At 68.2% G+C, this 20111-nt stretch overlaps 1 protein-coding gene across 1 annotated transcript; it reads right to left on the bottom strand.

The window, feature by feature from the left end:
• Positions 1 to 283: 283 nt before the first annotated feature.
• DUSP8 (dual specificity phosphatase 8) lies at positions 284 to 14819 on the bottom strand. The gene is made up of 7 exons (XM_028515425.2): positions 14495 to 14819; positions 8693 to 9030; positions 7008 to 7149; positions 2958 to 3124; positions 2243 to 2402; positions 1988 to 2111; positions 284 to 1753 (listed from the first exon to the last, which is right to left on the bottom strand). Exons 2-7 carry the CDS (start codon positions 8921 to 8923, stop codon positions 685 to 687), a joined length of 1893 nt encoding a protein of 630 aa, XP_028371226.1. The 5' UTR covers positions 8924 to 9030; positions 14495 to 14819; the 3' UTR covers positions 284 to 684.
• Between the last annotated feature and the right edge of the window lie 5292 nt (positions 14820 to 20111).

The raw sequence follows: 20111 nt of genomic DNA, 5'->3' as shown, positions 1-20111 counted from the left end.
ACCCCGTTCTGTTCCCCAGGCCTTCACACGCGTCGGGGCTGGGCAGGCCCGGTGCTGGTCCACACCAGCCAGGCATGAGGGGCGGGGGCGGGCGGTGGGGGCACCCTCCATGGCACCCAGACACGGTGCCTGGAGCCGGTGGGGGATGGCAAGGGCGCCTGGACCACGGCCCCCAGGGCCCCGGAAAGGAGCAGAGGAAGAAGGGAATGCAGAGAGGTGGGTGGGGAGGGCAGGCGGGGAGTTTCTGAGGCTCAGTTTGTGGCAAAGTTTTTTTTTTTTTTCCTTTTTCCCCTTTTTCTTATGTAAAAAGTGCACGAAAGCTCGGCAGCCTCTTTGCAACGGTTAGTGGTGTCATCTGGGGTTAGGGCTGGCGAGGAGGGGACCCTAGGCCTGGCACCCCAGCGTGCCACTTGAGGGTGGCCTCGTATTGCTTAGAAACGGGTCTCGGTTTAAATACCGGACTAAAAATAGAGCTTGGAGGACCACCCTCACTGTTGCCAAATCATTGCCAGAATGAACAGCTTCAATAAATAAAAAATCGAAATATTTACTTCTTGATAAAAATCGCAGTAAAACCATTTACCTTTCTTTGCATTATATATAATATATATTTATAGAGGGCCCGGCTGCTGGCGGCCCAGCCGAGGGCAGCGGAGGGCTCAGGGTGAAGGGTCCCGGCCGCCGTCAGGACACCTCGATGACCTCCACGCTGCCCGAGAAGCTGGCCTGCTTGCCCAGGGCGGCCAGCTCCTCGCCACGGGCGCGCCCCTCCACCATGCACTCCTCGAACTCCATCTGGCAGCTCCGGCGCTTAAACTGCGTCTCCGGGGCCGGCTCTTCAGGCCAGCTGGTCCGCACGTCCCGGGACTCGGCCCTCGCCGCCTCCCGCCTCCGCAAGTCGCCGCCGCTGCCGCCGCCTGTGCCCGGCGCCCCCGCCAGGCTGAAGGGGGCAAACCGGGCGCCCTGCGCGCCCTCGGGGCTGAAGCACCAGAGCCCGTCCGGAGACGGCGTGCTGGGGGAGTCTAGGGGCGGCGCCCAGCCCCCGGGGCTGGCCGGCTGGCCAGGGCCAGGCAACCCGGGGGCGGACAGGGCGGAGAGGCCGTGCCGTGGAGTCTGCCGGGCGGTGTCGCCGAAGTTCAGGCCGAGGCCGTGCCCAGGGGAGCGTGCGGGGGAGCCTGCTGGAGGCCGGGGCCGCCGGCGTGGCCGCGGGCGCGACTCCGGCGCTGCGTCTGCGCTGTCCGGGCTGGGCGAGGGGAGGCCTAGCGTGCCCCCCGACGGGCTGTCCAGCTTGCAGAGCTTGGGGGCCTCGCCAGGGTCGGAGGGCCCGGGGTCGCTGGGCCGCTGGCTGGGGGCGTAGGCCGACTTGATGTCCAGCGAGAAGGAGCGCTTGAGGCGGTTGGTGTCCTGGAGGCGGTCGGAGGAGAGGTGCAGGCCGCGCAGGCCCTGCTGCAGCGCGCTGGTGGCGGGGGCCCCGGCGGGCGAGGGGGGCTCCCCGCTGTCGGCGGAGGCGGCGCTCGGGGCGCCCTCCGCGGCCGCGTTCGCCGTTGCGCCCCCCGTGGCCGCGCTCTCTGAGGTAGGTGGTGGCAGTGGCGGCAGTGGGGCCGCAGGGCCCGGGAGGGGCTCGGGCGTCCCCGGGAGGGTGGCCCCGTCGCCCTGCAGGGCGGCCAGCAGCTTCAGGCTCCGCTCGTACTCTAGCAGCTGGCCCAGGAAGTTGAAGTTGGGCGAGATGGAGGGGCGCCGGTCCTTCACGAACCTGGGGCGAGAGGCGGCTGGGTGACCAAAGGGCTTCCCGCCAGGCCAGGCCGCCCACTCACCTCTCCCCAGCACGCGCGGCCCATTCCCCAGCAGGCCAGCTTCTGTGCAGACCCGCTGGGCTGGGGCTGCCCGCCCCCGCCCCCTGCCCGGGGCCCCAACCCCAGGGCTGCGCCGAGGCTCGAGGGTGGAGACCAGGAGATGGTTTCCAGCCACAGACAGAGGGGCCGGCTACCTGTAGGCGTCGTCGGAGGACATGCCCATGGTCTTCATGATGTACGCGATGGCAATAGTGGCGGAGCGGGAGATGCCGGCCAGACAGTGGACGATGACTTGGCAGCTGGACAGCTTGGCTTTATCTGGGGGCGGCGGGGGGCACAGAGACGGGTGAGTGCAGGGGCGGCCCAGCCCTCCCCGCACCGAGCAGGGAAGCCCGCCCCGCGCCCCCGGCTGCCCGCGGCGTGGGGGCGGGGCGGGGTGCCCCCCTCACCGATGAACTCGATGGACTTGTCCAGCCAGGGCAGCAGCTTTTCACAGTAGTTGTCGTTGATGGGGATGCGCATGAAGCGGCTCTCGCAGATGAAGTCGGGCTTGGGGCAGGAGTTGCTGGCGTTGAGGACGTAGCTTATTCCGTTTTGGGTCATCAGATCCTGGAGGGTCGGGAGCACAGGTTGGAAGCGGTTGCAGCCGGACGGGACCTAGGGAGCCGCGCGGCCCTGCAGCCTCGGCTGTCGCCCCGCCCACTCCCACCCTGGAGCCGGCAGCCTCTGCAAGCCCCGCCCGCAGCCCCGCCCACAGCCCGCCCCGGAGCCTGCAGCCTCTGCACGCCCCGCCCGCAGCCCCGCCCACAGCCCGCCCCGGCTCCCAGGAACCTCAGGGTTGCCTGGGCGGTGGCTTCACCCTCTTTCCTCGTCACCATTTTTAAAACACGGGATTCTTTCAGCGCTGGCCAGGGGCCCAGTGACATCAGCAGTTTGGCATGTGGGCTCTGCCGCCCAGGGGCAGGGAGCCGCTTCTCCACCCTGTCCTGCCCGGCCCTTCCCCCAGCTCGGCTGTGGTCCTGCGGGCCCCCTCGGGTCCTCCTGTGCCCCCCAGCCTGCGCTCATGCATCCCCCACCTCAGCCTCCAGCTCCCTTCCTCCCCCCAGACACGCCCAGAGTGCTCCCGCGCGCGCCTGCGTCCTTGCCCCGGGGCCCTGCGCACACCTTGTTCAGGACATCCTTCTGAGAGCCCAGGTAGAGGTGAGGCAGGATGCGGGTCAGGCCCACGCTGGGCACGGGCAGGCAGGGCTGGGAGAGGCTCACGGGCAGCAGGGCAGCGGGCTTGCCCTCGCAGAGGCCGGGGAAGCAGGAGGAGAAGGTGGCGAAGCCCCCTGCAGGAGGACGGAATGGAGGAGACTGTGGGGCAGGCCGCTGGGGGGGCGGGAGGGAGCCCGGGGCACAGACCGCCGCGGAGTCGCAGCCACACCCAGCCCGGCTCCCCACGGCTGACCCTCGGATGTGAGCACCCCGGCGCAGCGCCGGGTGCTGGAGGGCCATCTCACCGCGCTGTGGCTCGTGCGCTCGCGCCCGGCGCACTGCGTCTGCAGCCCGCCCCTACGCCCACATTCCTCCTCTAGAAGGACGCTGTTGTGACGCCCGTAAAACTCGGGTCGAGGTGGCGGTCAACAGGCCGCACCGCAGGCCCGGGCAGGGGTGGGCTCCGTGGTGGTGCTGGGGGTCTCCCGGGGAGGGCGTGCGTGTCACACAGCCCCTCCGTCGTCTCCGTGGCCGGGGCCAGGCTGGGGCTTCCCTCTCTCCCCCTGGGCTGATGCAATGCCTCCTTGCCTCCAACTGGCCAGGAGCCCCAGGTCCGGTGTGGGTGCCAAGACCGGGAGGCAAGAGCTTCGGAGGGCCCCCCCTCCCCCTGGGGCATGACATCACCCGCTGGGGCTGGCACAGCCCCTGGGGGCCTCTGCGCTCCGGGGATGGCTCCACTCCACCAGCAGAGACACGGAGGAGCCGGGCACCCGGGGCGGGCAGTGGGCACGTGGGGTGCGCTGCCACCGTCCAGCACAGCGCCTCTGAGTCCTGGGCCACGGGTCGGAGGAGGGAGCCCCCCAGCTGGCCTCGGTGGCCTGAGCTGGGTGGGTTCTTCCCCGGTGTGCCTCTGACTGGGTGAGTGCCCCCAGGCAGGGCTGTTCCCTGTCCTGCCTGCCATGTAATGGGAACGGACTGGCTCCCACCCAGCCTGGCCGGTGACCATTGAGCTGGACCAGCCACCGGGCAGTGCCCAGTGGCTGCCGGCTCTCGGTAGAAAGAGGAAGGCCCGCTGGGCGGGCCCCTGGGGCTGACCACACTTCTGGGGGCACGAGCCCTGTGGCACCTTCTCTGCTCCCTGCCCAGCAGCTGCCCTTTCCAGCCCCAGTGGATCAGTCCACCGCACACAACGGGGGGGGGGGGGGGGGCAAGGCCTACCCCACCCCACTGGAGGAGGCAGGAGAGTGAGGTGGGGTCTGGTGCCCAGGAGTAGCCGGGCCAGAGACCTGCTGACTCCTGCCCGAGGTCAGAGATGTCGGGGCACCCCGCCTGCACCCCAGCCCAGCTCTGTGGCTGGTGCGTGCTGACCCCCAACCAGAATGCTCCCTGAGCCCCCGGAGAAGGTTTGACTCTGGGCGGGATGGGTGGGCATGGAGATGGGGACCTCCTGGAGGGGGAGGGGAGGCTCAAGCCTTTGAGGAGAAGCTGCCCCTCCCCCGGGAAGTGACCGCTGACACCACGGCTCACAGGTTCCCAGGACAGGAGGCCAAGCTGGGGCCTGGGGTCGGCTCCTGCTCACCATCCGGAGCTGGGGACCCTCCCTGTTCAGAGCAGCGTGGCCAGAGTCGGGGGGGGGGGCACTAGGAGCCCCTCCCCAAAAGGGAAGTCTCAGCACAGGTGCAGAGGCCGGCCAGCCTTTGCAGCAGTTGCTCAAGGAAGCCCCCCAGGATCCTCCTGGGCACAGCCAACCAGCGTGGGGAGCCCCCCCCCCAACCCCCACAGATGCCAGGTGTGGCCGGAGACCAGGGACGCCACAGGCTGTGGGACGGGCGCCGGGGAGCGAAGCCGTGGCAGCAGACCCGGACTCTGCAGGTCCCAGCACTATGAGACACGGGACGACGCCCCGAGGCCCCAGGCATCCCCAAGGGCACCTCCATTGAGGAGGGAACCCCTCCCCAATTAACCCCGCTCCCTCTGCTGCCTGGAGAGTCCGGGAGGGTGCAGCGGCGGGCCTGCCCCTCACAATGAGATCCCGGATTCCTTGCGCAAAAGCGCGCGCCCGGACGCGCGCCCTCCCCGCCCATACACGCGCCCAGCCGCCGCCCCACCCGCGGCTTCTGCCACTGCCGCATGCTCCAGCCCTAAAGAAGTCCTCAACCCTCCCTGGCGAGTCCCACCCACCCTCTCCGCTGAGGCTGTTCCTGCCGCGGCCCCCAGCCCCGGTCGGAGGGCGATGCGCGCGGGGCCGAGCCGCAGGAGCGCACCGGTCCCGCGGCGGCGGCATCCCTGCATTCCGCAGTGCCGCGCGCGAGCAAACGCCGGCTCCGGGCTCCGGCCGCTTAAAGGGCCAGGCTCCCCTTCTCATCCCCGCCCGCGCTGGACGCCACAGCCTAGCGGCTAGGTTGGGAGGGGGCGGAGGACAGGGGTCACAGCCGCCGGTTCTCGCACTCTAGGGCACCTGACCCCACCGCCCTCTCCCGCTTTCACCCACCTCCTTGTCATGGGTGGGGGTGGGGCCCTCTCCGTCCCAGCAGGGCGGTCCTCATCTTGAGGCTCCTCAGAGCCCTTCACCTCTCCCCCCAGGGGTCAGCCTGCAACTGCTGGCTCCTCCCTCTGTGCTGGGTTCTCGGGCTTCCCCCTTCTGGGTGGGCAGCACCCACCTCCCTGCTGGGCTTGGCCTTCCCATTCTGACCCACTGCTCAGGGGTCTGCTTGCCTGGGTGGGGCGGGAGCTGTGAGCAAGGCCAGGGGCCTGTCCGCAGGCCTGGGTCCTGACTTGGTGTCCCTGGGAGCCACCCTCATACCCTGAGGGGCAGGACTCCCTCCTGGCTGGCCTCTGGGACAAACAGGGGCACACCCCCCCTCACTTTGCAGGGTGGGGCCCAGGTGAGCCCTCCGGGTGCACCCCCACCCAGGCCTGCCCCTCCAAGGGCTGCGTGAGGGCCCCCCACTCTGGGTAGGGAGACCCCCCAAGGCTCTGGGCTGTTCCCGGCAGCCTGAGGACCCCCTCCTCAGACTCCCAGCGGGGCCTGGCGGTACCCCCCCACCCCCGCCAGGGCAGGTGTGCTGGGCCCTGGGAGAACACCCAGGACACCTGTGAGAGCCCAGACTGCTGCCCTCGTCCCCTCTACTCCCCACCTGCTCAGCACCCCCCCATGGACCGGGGGTGGGGGTGCACTCAGGGTGGGCTCTTCCCAGGCTCTGGCCCCTCAGGGACCCGTCCTGCAGGCAGCCTGGGTGGGACACACAGGCTGGCGGGTGCTGGCCGCCGGTGTCCCAGCGCCACCCACGGGCGCTGACCCCTCCGACCACACAGGCCCAGCCGTGCGAGCCTTGGGCTGGGCCAGACACACGTGTGGAGGGCGGCACGCCTGCCTGTGCCCCGCCCCCCCCCCCCCGACTCGCCATGCCGGGCTCCCCCAGCACCTCCTCCAAGGGGTCTGCCCTGAGCAGCGTGGCTACGGCGGTCTGCAGGCTGACTTGGGAGCCAGCGGGACCCCAGGAGCTGGTGTGTGAATGTGTGTGGGGGGGTTGGCCTGGCTACTCTGGGGAACAGGAAGCCCTGGGGGGACCCCTGAGAGCCTCCAGGCCGAGGTCATGAGCATCCTGGCTGGGAGGGAGCCCTGGGGGCTCTGGGGGTCCCCAGGAAGGTGGGGACCATCTTGGGCCAGACTGGGCTGTCCAGACACTGGGGCCTATGCCTTCTCCTTGGGACAGCTGGTCAGGGACAGTGCTCAGCAGAGCCACATCTTTGCCTGGACGCCTCCCCCACCCCCACCACGGAGGTATTGTGGGTCTCCTTCCATTCACCTCTGCACCTGCTAGTGGAGGGGGTCCTGATGCATGGGGGTCCAGGGGCGGGGTGGTGGAGCCCTGAGAACTCCAGAGCTACCGAGGTCCCCCACCAGCCCAACGGACACTTAGAGAGAACGGGGTACCCGACCCCCAGCCGAGCAGACAGTGGGGGAGAGAGGTGGCGAGGAGAGGCGTCCGGCGTCCCCCCAGCCGCTGGGCTCACCTGTGAGGATGGCCACGCTGTCGAAGCAGCCGTCCAGCTTGCTGAGCAGGATGGAGAGGAAGCTGTCGGCGGCCAGAACGCTGGCGTCCCGGGTGCTCTGGTCGTACACCACCACATCCTGCGGCGGCTCCTCGGCCTCCACCTGGGGGCCGGGAGGGCAGAGGTCAAGGTACCACCAGGTGGGGGCTCAGGGGACGGGGGGAAGGGCTGCTGCCACCCGGGAGGGCAGACTCCCCAGATGCCCATCCTGCACCCGGTCAGGTGTAGTGCCCACGGGCTTATAGGCTGGCCCATCAGTGCAGGCTGAGACCAGGATGGGGGTGGGGGTGGGTCGGGGCAGGGGGCAGTGCTGCCCGATGCAGCCTCTCCTCACACACACTCACATGACACAAGGGAACGGACACTTGGGGCTCCCACTGCGGGCCAGGCCCACGTGGACGAGACACAGGTGAATGTGACAGGTCCCCAGCGGGCCCAGCTGGGGCCCACGGAGACAGGATCGCACAGCCACGGCCTGAGCTGGCTCCCACGTGGGCCAAGCACCTTTCCGGGATTTGTGGATACAGGGTACCTTTGGGCCCGGCTCTCCCCTCCCCACACCCCCAGCCAGTCGGCTGTGTGGAAACTGAGGGCCACAGCAAGAGCCCCCCAACTCCAGGAGGCAGCAGCTAGAGGCTGGGGTTCCACCTGCCCTCCTCTTTCTCCGAATACCTGGCCCGGGCCAGATGTTCAGCAGCTTTTGCTCAGAGAGCGGCTGATGCCCCCGCCCCCCAGGCACACTCAGCCCTTAAGCCAGCTGAGCCCCCAACCCGGCCAGATGATGTCACCAACAGCCAATGGGATTGCGCTCTGGCAGGGAGTCCTTGCTGGGGGTGATTGATGACCGGATTCCCCTCGCTGAGGCCTCGGGGAGCAGTCCGCCCGGTGTGGGGGGCTCCCGACAGCCGGCCACCTCACCTGTGGCCCTCTCACAGCCAGCTCTGCCCTCTGTGCTCTGTGACTGGGACCCCCCACGGCCCCCATTGCCACTGCCTCCCCAGGTCCTGGCCCAGCCGTCCCTCCCCGGCTAGACCCGGTGCTGCTGGGAAGAGACGGCATTGTCCACTGCAGGGGACCCGCGACACTTGTGGGGGTTACAGAGAGAACTCTGGGCCACTCAAGACTCCAGAGGGGAATGAACCGGGGTGCTGGGGACAGGGACTGCTCCTCGTAAGCCTCTCGGGCCCCTCCCGTCCTCTTCTGAGCCCTCACAGCCCCCCGGAAGAGTGTGCCTGACCCGGCCGCCATCCGGGCGCACTGCCCCGGGATCCTGGCCCCCAGCACGCTGCCCTGCGCCCGGTGCTCGGTTCTGTCTGGCTCAACCGCTCAGCACCCCCTCCGGGCCAGGACATGGCTTTGTCTGGACAGCTCCGTGGGGGCCTGGGGGCTGAGCGAGGACCCAGATGGGCCGGAAGACTCCGGGAGGGCGGGGAGCGGGGGATGGGTGTCAGGGAGGCCCTCCCTGGGGCAGGTGGGGCCGCCCTGCTACGGTCAGCAGCGGGGGCTGGCTGCAAACCTTCTGGTCCCGAGGAGCCCGGTCGGGGTTCCAGGGCGGAGGAGCTCAGCCCTGGGGCCTGGGGCGGACGGGAGCACGAGCAGGGAGGGGCGCCAGGAGCGAGGGGCGGGGCGCTGGGCGGGGCCAGTACCTGGCTGCGCACGGCCGGCTGGATGAGCTCCGCGATGGTGACCTTGCCCTGCTGCAGCCGCCGCTTCACCAGCTTGGAGCCGCAGATGTTGACGGAGCTGAGCACGTGCCAGCGGTTGTACTCCACGAAGGAGCGGCTGTCGATGACCAGGGGGCCCCCGGGCCCGCCCCGCAGCAGGCTGGCCAGTTTCTTGGCATCCATCACCTTCCTGGGGAGCCGGTCCCCGGCCATGGTGCGCAGTGGGCGGTGGGCAGGCGGCGCCCCCTGAAGTGAGCAGGGGCTGCTCCGACGGCCCGGGCGTGGCCTAGAAGGCGGGGTGGCCGGGCATGGCGCCAGCCCTGTGGGGAGAGGCAGCCGGTCAGCACGGGCTGCAGAGGGGCCGGTGTGCGGTCCCAGGGCACAGTGCGCCTGGTCCCGCCTCGCGCCCATGGTCGCCTCCCCCCTCGGGGTGCGCCCGCGCCCCTCCGGCTCTTCTGTGAGAGAGCGCTGGGACCTGTGACACACGGAGCTGTGATGTTCTGGGAACTCGGGAGGGGGCCCGCCAGCCTGCAGCTTCGGGTCACGGTGCTGGCCTCAGCAGCACAGCACAGGGAAAGTGGGGGACCAGCGGGAAGGGGCTCCGGGCTTGGGCCGGGACACGGAGGTGCAGGACAAGCCCTGAGCATCCTGCCCCTGGGCCCTCGGGTCCGTAGACCCCCCTTCATTCTGTCCCTGCAGCTTCTGCCACCCCCTCCCCTCTCTGGCCCCCGCTCCTTCCCATCCCCCGGGACCCCTCTCTGCCCAGCACCCCCCCTCCACGGCACACCCTCCATCTCTGATCCCGAATAGCCCGGGCGCTCTATAAGCTGATAATCTGGACGGGTACGTGGGGGTGTCAGGGCTGCCTCCACAGGCTGATGGGCTCTGGGGGTGGGGCCCAGCAGGTGCCAGAGAGGGCTGAGGGCTCTGTGCTGTGGGGCCCTCTGCTGCCACAGGTACTCCAGCTCTGCGGGCCACGGCCTGGAGCGGGCTGTGTGCCCACCACACACCTCCCGCTCGCTGCATGCCACGCCCACAGAAGGGGGAGGTGCCAGCCGGCTGCTCCGGGCACAGTGGGGGCCTGGGGTCTGGAGGCACCATCTAGGGGCTGGTCGGTCCCAGAATGGGGGGGTGGGAAGCAACCAAGAACAAAGGTCAGCACGGTGACCAGTGTCTGGGGCCCTGGGGCTGAGGGGAGCACAGCGAGGGGAGGAGGTGAAGGGGACTGCCGAGCCCCGGATGGAAGCCCCCTCCCGGGGAGTCCATGCCAAGCCCCTGCCAACCCTGCCCCACCTGCCAGGCCCCACCTGGCCTGTCTCTGCTCAGAACCAGCCTTTCTCTGAGCCCACCTAAGCCTCACAGGTGCCCAGGAGATATGCTGTATCGGGGCGACAAATTTACTTCAAAGACAGGTAGACTGAGGCTCAGGGAAGGGGCGGGACCAGCCCAAGGTCGCACCAAGGAGACTGGACAAACCCCAGGCCTCATTCTATCAGTTCTTTCCTCCACCACACTGGCACCCAGCTTGGGGGTGACGGGCAGCTGGGAGACAGGTGTCCCCTGGGGCCCACAGAGAGAGGACCCCTTCAGCAAGCCCCCAGCCTGCAGCATTGGGGTGACACGCCCTGAGAACACTGGTCAGACCTCAGACGGTGGTGACAGGCGACACTGGAAGCAACAGTGGCAGCAGCCACTATTTGGGAGCCACCCCTCGGGTGAGCCCCCAGGCTGGCCGCAGTGACACCAGAGTCCACAGAGAGGCAGGCACAAGACAGGTGTGGGCGGGGTCCACCTGCGTGGCAGCAAAGGCTGACCACCCAGCTGGTGCCCGGGGAAGTGCCCCGGACGGCCCTGGTCAGTGGGCGGGGCATGGGGGTCCGCCCACAGACACCTGCTTCCCAGGCTCCTCCGCTGTGGGGGTGCAGCTGCTGCCCCTCTTGAGGGGGTCCTGCCTGCTGTGGGGCCCCGATCTGATTCCTTTACGGGCAGTTTTGGGAAGCTGTAACCTGAACGTCCTCACGGCTGTGACAGGCCACAGCCCCCGGGTCCCCCCCCACGTGCCTCTCCTGCAGGTCTGGGCAGAGCCTCCTGCCCTTGGCCATGGAACTGAGAGCCCAGCTCAGAGGCCCAGGACCCTGAGCGGGACACTGTGGGGGAGGGCGGCCCTCCCTCCGCTTGCCCCGTAGGCAGCGGGGAGCAGTCGCCTCCCACCCAACACTGCCGCCGCCCGCCGCCGTGGGCCTCAGCGTAGGGAGGAGGGAAGGGGCTGGGAGAGCCTGGGTGTCCCTGCCCAGCGTGTGGAGGTGTCCACGCCGCAGCCGGGAACACGGTCTGCAGGAGGGCAGGGCCGGGCCCAGGGGGCCAGGCTGGGCTGGGGCTGGAGGGGGTGTGGGCAGCCTGCCCAGGTCTGTACCTGGTACCCGCCCCCCCCAACCCCCGGGATCCTCCAGCGTGGCCCTATTAACCACTACGGTATTGTTATTTGCAGCCAAGGGGGACTCATTAGCCAGTTAGCACCTCCGTTGTTGCCATGGCAACAGCAGAGGTGCCAGGCAACCGCTCCTCCTGCAGCAGCAGCAGCAGCAGCAGCAGCCGCTGAGCAAGGCTGGCTCTCGGGCGACGGGCGACGCAGGTCCCCTTCCTCGCTCGTAACCCCTCTTCCCGCCCCTGCAGGTGCCCCGTCGCTGGGCCCTGGGACCACCCCCGCCAGGCCCCGTGCGGCCCCTCTCCTTTCTGCGCCCCTTGACCCTCACCGTCCTCAGGGTCTGGCACCCAGCCTGCAGACTGCCCCCCCCCACACCCTTGGAAGACTTCTCTGAACAGCCACACTCTGGCCCAAGCCCCTCCCGCACCGAGCCGGCCTCCTGGGAGCGCACTGCCGCCCGCAGGGCCTCCTCGGATCTAGAGAAGACCTCCCTCGGCCGAAGGTGGATGCTGCGGACCAGGACCCGGGGCTGGGCACACAGTGGGGTCGGGGTGGAGAAGCTAAGGGCAGCCCCGGGCAGACGACAGCGGCCGGAACAGGCCAGGTGGGCACAGAGGCCGCAGGCACTACGGGGTCGTGGGCCTCCCCGCTTTCAAGGACGCACCCCAGGCGCAGACCAGACCCCACTTCTGGGAACTACTGGGGGGGTGAGCACCAGTCACCCCCTGTTCCAGAGCCTGGGTGGGGGGTGGTAGGGCAGTGGGGCGGGGGGAGGGGTGCAAGTGAGGGCGGAACAGCCCCTGCCCCGGGATCAAGGCCGTTCCCAGTCCAGAGGCAGGAGAGCCCGCCCCGTCCCACCTGGATGCTGCCCGCTCTGGCGCTGCACGCACGCCGCTGAGCCTGCTGGGACATGCCTCTTTGCACACTGACTGCACGCGGGCCTGTGTTCACCCCTGCCCCACAACCCACCTCGCCGCACCCCTGCCGTGTGCAGTCACACGCCAATGTGTGTGCCCACACCCGTGGTCACTGGCCGCATGCATCCTCACCCTCTGCCCGCCAGACACCCCCAAATCCCAGGACGCCCCACCCCCGGGGCCCGCTCCACGGCCTCACACCCTCGGCTCCCGGGGCCTCCCTCCCCGAGGCTCGTCCAGGTCCCCGAGCGCACGTGTGACCAGGGAACTCCCAACGGACGGCAGCCTCAGCAGGGCACTGCCCACTGCCGCTCGGCGTTGGGTGTCGGGGAGCTCACCACCCCCTGAGGTGGCTGCCAGGCCTGGGAGGACGGGGACTGTGGCCCTCACTCAGGAGTGGCGCTTGGTGCATGCCGGCGGCTTCTCGGGAGCAGCGGGCCGAGGAGCGGCAGCAGTGGCTGCACGGAGCCCTCCGGAGCCCTCCGGAGCTGGGGCCCGAGGATGCATGCTGGCTCGGCTCACAGTATCCACCCCATGCTCGTCGGGGACCCCAAAGCTCACACCGTCGCTCCCCTCTGGGCTCCTGGGGGTGAGCAGCACGGGCCCCACGCTGGCCCTCTCGCCCCCACCCAGCCAGGGGAGGCTATGTACGGCCTTGGCAGGCAGTGGGTAGGGCAGGCAGTGGGTAGGGGCCTTTTGCCCTCGGTTCCCAGGGGTCCGGGCTGAGCCCGGGGTGGGAGGGGGCTTGGCAGGTGGGTGCTTGACAGGCAGGTGCAGGACACCACCACCTCTGGGTTTCCTCTACCCCTGCCGGGTTCGTCCCAGCCTCGCTGATTTGCAGGGCCTGTCCCCAAGGTCCCACGCCCAGGCCAGGGTCTGCCGGCCACCGTCCACCGTGTTTCGCGTGTGGGCCGGCTGCCCAGGCAGAGCTGCCCGGGAGAGGAGGCCTCGGCTCACGAAGGGCCCACTCAGCCGGCTTCGGGGTGGCCCCTCCTCTCCGTCCCTGAGGAGCTGCGTGCACAGCTCAGACATGTAATGGGGACACCCTCTGGCTCCCCTCGGCCGCGGCCCCCGGCCCCTGCAGCCAGCCCTCTGTGCCGTTGAGACCCCTGGCCCCGAGGGCAGCCAGGCCTGGGAGGGGAGGTGACGCGGGGATGGACCCCGGAGCACAGGGTGCTCTCCAGCATCTTCCGGGAGGCGGCCTCCGGGGCCCAGGAGCCTCCCAAGGGCCGAGGGCGGGAGGGGGGGACCAGAGCACTCCGGCAGCGCTCCCAGCCCAGGCCGGCTGCAGCGGACCTCAGGGTGCAGCCCCGTCCTTGGTGGGTGTGATGTGGGAGACATCTGTCTTCCCCAGCAGGGTGGGGGCGCTGGGTGCTGCTCAGTGTCCAGCGCTGCCCTTGGGGCAAGAAGGCCCGGGGCCAGGAAGAGCACTGCTCCCCTGGCCTGCAGCCCAGCCCCCAGCTGCACAAGAGCACTGCGCACACCGCGCTCCTCCAGCCCCCAGCTCCCCCCTCCACTCCCGGCCGCTGCGCTGCAGCAGCTCCTGCCCCCCCCTCCCCCCAGGAGAAGCCAGAAGGCAAATTCTCCCGGAGCGTGGAGACCTGGTGTGGGCTGGGCCCTGGTGTCCCTGCCCCTCCAGGCCGGACTGTGACATGCCCTCCCCCCCCCCAGGTGGGGCGACAGGCGGAAGGAGGCGGGCTGCACCCAGCCTGGCAGTGCCAGCCCCTCCCCCAGCGCTCCGGCTGCCTCCACTGCAGCCTGGCCGAGGTCTTTTATTCCGCAGAGGCCCGCCGAGCACCCCGAGGTGGGGGTGCCTGGGGCGGCCTGGGCACACCACAGGGGAGGTGGATCTGCAGCCCCCGGCCCCCACCCCAGGTGGAATTAGCCCTTTCCTGAGCCTCCCAAAGGCCAAAGGCCCTCCCGCCCCTATGGCCAAAGCCTCCGCATCCCGGGCAAGCGCGCGTCACGGAAGACCTTCTCCAATTCTGGGCCCCACCGTGAGGGGGGGGGGCGTCCGAGGGGTGGGGGGCATCACGGCCTCGCGCGGTGGTAGGAACAGATCCCTGCTGGATCAGAAATGACCCTCCTGGGTCCTTAATTCATAGCCCCTCCCCCCACCAAGATAAGAAGCAATCGAAGGGAGAAAGGCGGCTAATCGGTGGCAGGGCGTGGGCCGAGCCGGGGTCCTCCGGGCGCTGCGAGAAGCGGGTCAAGGTCTTCCCTGTCTAGTCCATGGCACCCCTGAGAGCTGGGTTTGGGGCCGCCACCCCGCGAGCCGGGACTCTTCACCTCCCCGCCGCCTGCTCCTCTCGGGCGCCGGGCGGGCGCAGACCCCAACGCTCCCGATGTGGCGCCCCCCCTCCTGAACCGGGCTGGGCGCACCGGCTCCGTGCCGGTGAACCTCCTCTCCGCCAGCGACCCCCGCCCGGCGACCCCGCTCACCTCGCTCACACTCGCCTCCGGGGCGCACCGGGGCACCGCGCTGCGCTCAGCGCGCCGGGTCGGCTGCGCCGCCCATGGGCCCGGCGGGGGCCCGCGCAGCCGGGGCAGGGGCCGGGGGAGCGTACGGGCCGCGTCGCCGTCGCCGCCGTCGCCGCCGCGGCCGACGCGGGGAGCGCTCGTTCGGGCCGGGGCGCGCGCACTGCGGGCGGGCACGCGCACTCGCGGCGCGCATCCCACCCCGCGGCTCCGCGGGCGCGGCCGGTGCTGCTCCGGCTCCGGCTGGGCTCGGGCTCCGGCGTCCGGGCTGGGGGCGCGGAGCCGGCTCCGCCGCGAGTGACAGGCCCGGGGCGGAGGGCGGGGCCGCCGGCGGGGATGAGGTCATGCCGAGCGAAAAAAGCCCCTGACGTCACCTGCAGCCAATCAGCGCGCGCGGCTCCGGGGCAGGTGACGTCAGCCGGAGCCCGGCTTTGGGTGCAGATGAGTCGCAGCGGCCACAGGGGGCGGGGGCCGGGCTCGCGGCTGCCGCCCTCCGCCCTCTGCCCTCACCCGGCACCCGGGCACTGCTTTTTAAAGGGGCCGCGCGGTGTCCCGATGCGAGGCTTAGGACCCCCACCTCCAGGAAGCCCTCCCAGCCCCGGCACCGAGAACCCAAGACTCACCACACATAGACTCTCGGAGAGTCCGGCTGACCGGGTCCCGCACGGGGATCCTCTCCCCGCCGGACAGGCCAGAGCTGGAGCCGGGCCCCCGCCTCCCGAGTCCCCCCCCCCCGCCCCCCGCAGCCTTTGTTCGTGCGGGGCCTGCCTCCAGGAGAGCCTTCGTTTGCCCGGGGCCTGGCCCGGGAGTGCGCACCGTGAGCCCGGCCCCGCGGAGCGCGCTCCTTGCAGCGTCTGCGCTCACCCCTCTCCACGGCTCCCGGAGGCGGGAACCCCGGCCTTCAGTTCACCTGGGAGGAGGCTGGACGCTGCTCAGAGGCGAGGTGGTTTGCCTCGGCCACACGTCTCGTGAACTCCGGTGTGCGCGCGCGCGCGCGTGTGTGTGTGGCAGGGGCAGTGCAGCGCTGTTCCCCCCAAGTCCCACCACGACCTCCAGCCCTTGACACTTCCAGTGAAAAACCGCCCCTAAACGGCGCTCACAGGGGCCCACCCCGACAGTGTGCGCCCTCGCCCCCTCCCCCACAGCCCCTTTCCCAATAAAGGCTGGGAGGGAGGGCCCGCCCGCCCCCAGCCGGTCACTGTGGGAACACTACCAGCCTACCTCTTGGACGCTGGGCGTCCAGAGCGGGAACAAACGTAGGTAATTACACCTTGGGCAAGTGTTGGGGCGGAAACAAATGGGGCCAGCGACACACTGGAGCAGGTGGGTGTCCCGGAGGCCACCCCGGGAGGTGGCCTGCAAACAGTGGCTGGCCGCAGAGGCGGCCTGTGGTGCAGCTGGCGCCGTCCGGGGGCAGGAGAGGACCTTGTCCCCCTTCCAGGAGGAGGCCAGGCTGCTGCAGGCAGAGGGGACAAGCGGCTGCACACCTATTGATTCCTCCGATATTTGCCGAGCGCCCTCTCGGGTCCAGGCCCCGGGCCTCGAGCTGGGACTTATCTCTGAGAACCGGGAGCCCTGCCCCAGGAGCTGACAAGCCCCGGGGGCCTGGAAGGTAATTATTTTGGGAGGAGGTGTGACTAGACAGCCCCCAACCTTTCTAACCCCTTCCCCGGGGCTGCCCAATGGAGAGTGTAGGTGATCACTTCTCCAGCCTGGAGCTCCAGCCAGCACAGGTCTCCGGGAGTGGGGCTTTGGCCCCCAGGGTGCGCAACCCCTTCCCATGGAGACGGGGAGCTGGGGGTGGCCTTCAGCCGTCGCTGGTTGAAAGGGGGGGCACAAAAAATGAAGCGGGCAAGACTGTCCTGTCCCCTCAGGGCCAGGGTGGGCACCCAGGACCCCAGAACTCTGAGTGGGAATGGGGATGGGGAGGGCAGCGGGCAGCGGGTGGGTGCTGGCCAGGGATTAGGAGGACCCTCCCCTTCCCGGTCCCATACTCAGTTCTCCCAACCAGACTGTGCTGTCTCAGAGCCCAGCACACAGTAGGAGTCTAATGAGCTTGTGGGGCCTGCTCCCTCGCTGGCCTGAGCGGCATCCAGGCCAACTCCTGTGTGTGTGTGTGTGGGGGGGGGGGGGGTGGCGCTGGCTGAGAGCCGGCTGGCAGGGGAAACAAACTAACATCTTGGGGGCCCGGGGGGCAAAGCCCTGAGAGTCCCGGGTTACTCAGCTCAAAGTTTCCCTCCTTCCCTGGGCCAGGTTGGGGCGCAGTGGGGGGAGGACCCTGCTAGCAGGAGAGGTCCTGGCCAGAGGTGGGCGCCAAGCTCAGCCAGGGAGAGGCCCAGCAAGGATGCAGGGCCAGGTCAGCGATTGTGGGGGGAGGCAGTGTGGTGGAGCCTGGCTGCGCTGAGCTCTCTCCGTGTCTGAGAGGAGGGGGAGGCTGGCCCTCGGGAGGGGGCAGCCGAGGGCCTCTGGAAGCCCCGACAGACCTGGCGGGCCTGGAACCCGCAGGGGTGAGGCTGTCCCCCATCTTTCTGGGGGAACTGTCACCTGAGGGGTGGGGGTCACCCAACCCAGCTTGCTCCCCTGGCCAGATCCCAGCAAGCCCAGTAGGGAGGGGGAAGGGGATGCGGGGGTGTCCAAGCAGGCTCCCAGCCGGGGTTCCATCAGTGCCTGCATGTGGTGGTGGTGGGGGGGGGGTGCCTCTGGCCCCTAAGAACTCCAGCTGCGCTCTGGGTGGCGCCTAGCTAGGCCTGAGCAGGTGGCAGTAAATGGAGGGGCTGGTGGTGACGCCCTCGTGGCCCCTTCTGGGGACTGCGAGTGTGTGGGGGCGGCACACAGCCCCCCCCCCCCCCCCCCGCAGCTGTGCCTGGCCAGGGGCGCGTGGTTAGGCCGTGAGCGCTGTGTAACCCTGAGGGCTGTTTCTCCTGCAAAGGGGCCCTTAGCACCAGGCGACCCGGGGTGTTCTGGGCAGATGGGCGGGGGAGGCACCCTCTCTGGAGGGAGCAGTGCCTTTGCAGGGCCACTGGCTCCGGCCCTAGGTTCTTTCCAGCGCAGGCGCTGTATCGGATCCCCTTGGGGCGCTCCCTCGCCCCCAAGCAGAGGGCTGGCGCCTGACCCGCGGGCCTGAGCGTCAGGCCCCCAGTCGGTCTCAGCTTTGCTGGGCAGCCCACATCTCCTCCCGGCACAGGTGTGGAGCGGTGGGGGCGCCCTGGGGAGCGGGCTGCGAGGGGTCTGAGCGGTGGGCCGGGCGTGAAAGGGAACACCTCGCGGGGTTTACAGCTCCCGGTGGGGCCTGGCTTGTTGCCGCAGTGGCCGCCGTGCCAGGTGAGGCAACGTCCGGGGGCGCCCTGGTTCCCCGCAAAGTAATCGCGGCCACGCTAGTCTGTGCGTGCAGACCGTGCGCAGGGCCAGGGAGGCATGGAGGTCGCGACCGGGGACTGGTCCCGCGGTGCCGCAGGTCGGAGCGCAGCCGTCTCCGCAGTCCGCGCGCGCCCTCTGCCGCCGACTTGCGCGCCGCGCTCGGGGCGGACGCCCAGGGCGGGCGTTTCTGACAGCGTCCCCTGTGCGCAAAAGCGGAGCGGGTTCGCTCTTTCTCGATGATTTGCAACCCAGTAGGTATCCAGGAACCGTTTATCCACCCTGTGCAGTTGGCACTACCTGACTTTTTCAAAGTCAAGGCCTGGATACAATGCGCAACTCAGCTGAACGAGGAGAGAGGTGGTTGTGAAAGCTGTACGCGCCCGCCTTACCAAAGCATTTGTGTCAGCTCAGCATGCTCCCCCGCGCCTCTTTCCGGGCCATTGTCCCCTCACCTTCTGACCTGTCACCATGGGGTGGTGTCGCCTGTTCTTGAACTTCATAGAAATGGCGACTCGCAGTGTGCATTCTTTTTCGTTTGGCTTTTTTTTTTTTTTTTTCACTCAAGAACTGCTTTTGAGACTCCTGACACGCCATGGCCAGTCTCTGAACAGGGTTTTGTATTTTATAGGTGTGTGGTGGTGCTCACACCAGCTCTGTTTTGTTACGTTTTCCCCGTGTTTCCGCTATTAAGAACAGTGCAGCCCTGGCTGGCGTAGCTCAGTGGATTGAGCGCGGGCTGGGAACCAAAGTGTCACAGGTTTGATTCCCAGCCAGGGTACATTCCTGGGTTGCAGGCCATAACCCCCAGCAACCGCACATTGATGTCTCTCTCTCTCTATCTATCTCTATCTCCCTCCCTTCCCTCTCTAAAAAATAAATAAATAAAATATTTTTTAAAGTTTTTTTTTAGACTTTATTTTTAGAGAGGGAAGGGAGGGAGAAGGGGAGAGAGAGAGAGGGAAAGAGAGAGAGAGAAACATCAATGTGCGGTTGCTGGGGGCCATGGCCTGCAACCTAGGCATGTGCCCTGACTGGGAATCGAACCTGCGATGCCTAGTTCACAGCCCGTGCTCAATCCACTGAGCTACGCCAGCCAGGACTAAATAAATAAAATATTAAAAAAAAAAAGAACAGTGCAATGAGCAGTATCATTCTGTATGCTTAGGAAAAAATCCTCACCAGAGGATACGTTTATTGATTTAAGAGAGAGGAAGGGGAGGGGTGTGTGAGAGAGAGAGAGAAACATCGACCCGCTGTTTCCCATATGCGCCCCGACTAGAGACTGAACCGGCTAGGTAGGGTGTGTGCCCTGGCCAGGGACCGCACCGTGACCTCGTGGTGCCCAGGACAACGCTCCAACCCACCGAGCCACCTGGCCAGGGCTCTGTGTGCTTTTACTAACACATCACGGTGGATTTCATTTCCTGTGTTTTATTATGATATTTAAACACTTACAAGCGAGCCCCGAGAGGACGCTCTAACAAACCCCAACGCACCCCTAGCTCCTACACCCCACAGGGTGGCATCGTTCCGCTTCTGCGTCAGAGGAGAGGCAGCTGGGACCCAGGCGCGACCCCGCTCCCCTGCCGGGCGTCTTCCCAGTCCCGTCCTTGTGAGTCACTGCATGTGTGTGTGCGTCCCATGGACGGCAGCGAGTATCCCCCTGTGTGTGTGTGTGTGTGTGTCTGTGTGTATGTGTGTGCTTAAAAAAAGATTTTAGAGAGGGGAAGGGAGGGAGAAAGAGGGGGGAGAAACATCAGTGTGCGGTTGCCTCTTGCGCGCCCCCTACTGGGGACCTGGCCCAGAACCCAGGCGTGTGCCCTGACCGGGAAACCCACCGGCGACCTTTTGAACCCGTGCTCAGTCCACTGACCCACGCCAGCCAGGGCAGCACTTGCTTTATGTATTTGAAGCTCAGCTATTGGTCGCATAGAAACGCGGGGTCCTGCCCTCCTTGGTGGCATGGACCCTCTCGGCGTCGGGAGAGCAAGCTCTGGTTTCCCCGCTCACAGAGCGGCCTCCGAGTCCGCGTCTCTGACGGCGAGACAGCGACACGGGTCTTGACTCGGCGGTGTTTGCCCGACGCACCTTCTGCTTCCCACCTCCCCGGGGCCGCGCGTTTCAAGTGTGTCTTTTGTGCGCAGCCCGCCCTCGACTTTTCTTTCCATTTCCAGCCTGGCCTTGGCCTCCCTCCGACGGAGCGTCGAGACTGCTTGCAGTTTAT

The sequence above is a fragment of the Phyllostomus discolor genome, chromosome 6, assembly GCF_004126475.2.
Source record: "Phyllostomus discolor isolate MPI-MPIP mPhyDis1 chromosome 6, mPhyDis1.pri.v3, whole genome shotgun sequence".
NCBI lineage: Eukaryota > Metazoa > Chordata > Mammalia > Chiroptera > Phyllostomidae > Phyllostomus > Phyllostomus discolor.
Note: the sequence above shows the minus strand (reverse complement) of the source record. Positions and strands in the feature narration are given on the sequence as shown.

What these genes read in the sequence shown, in the direction of transcription:
- DUSP8 (XM_028515425.2), bottom strand. Translation starts at nt 8,923, where the DNA reads ATGGCCGGGGACCGGCTCCCCAGGAAGGTGATGGATGCCAAGAAACTG. An exon ending in CAGCGTGGCCATCCTCACAG is followed by an intron (nt 3,125 to 7,007) that starts GTGAGCCCAGCG and finishes GTCCTCCTGCAG; the next exon opens with GGGGCTTCGCCACCTTCTCC. An exon ending in CAAGTCCATCGAGTTCATCG is followed by an intron (nt 2,112 to 2,242) that starts GTGAGGGGGGCA and finishes CGCCGCCCCCAG; the next exon opens with ATAAAGCCAAGCTGTCCAGC.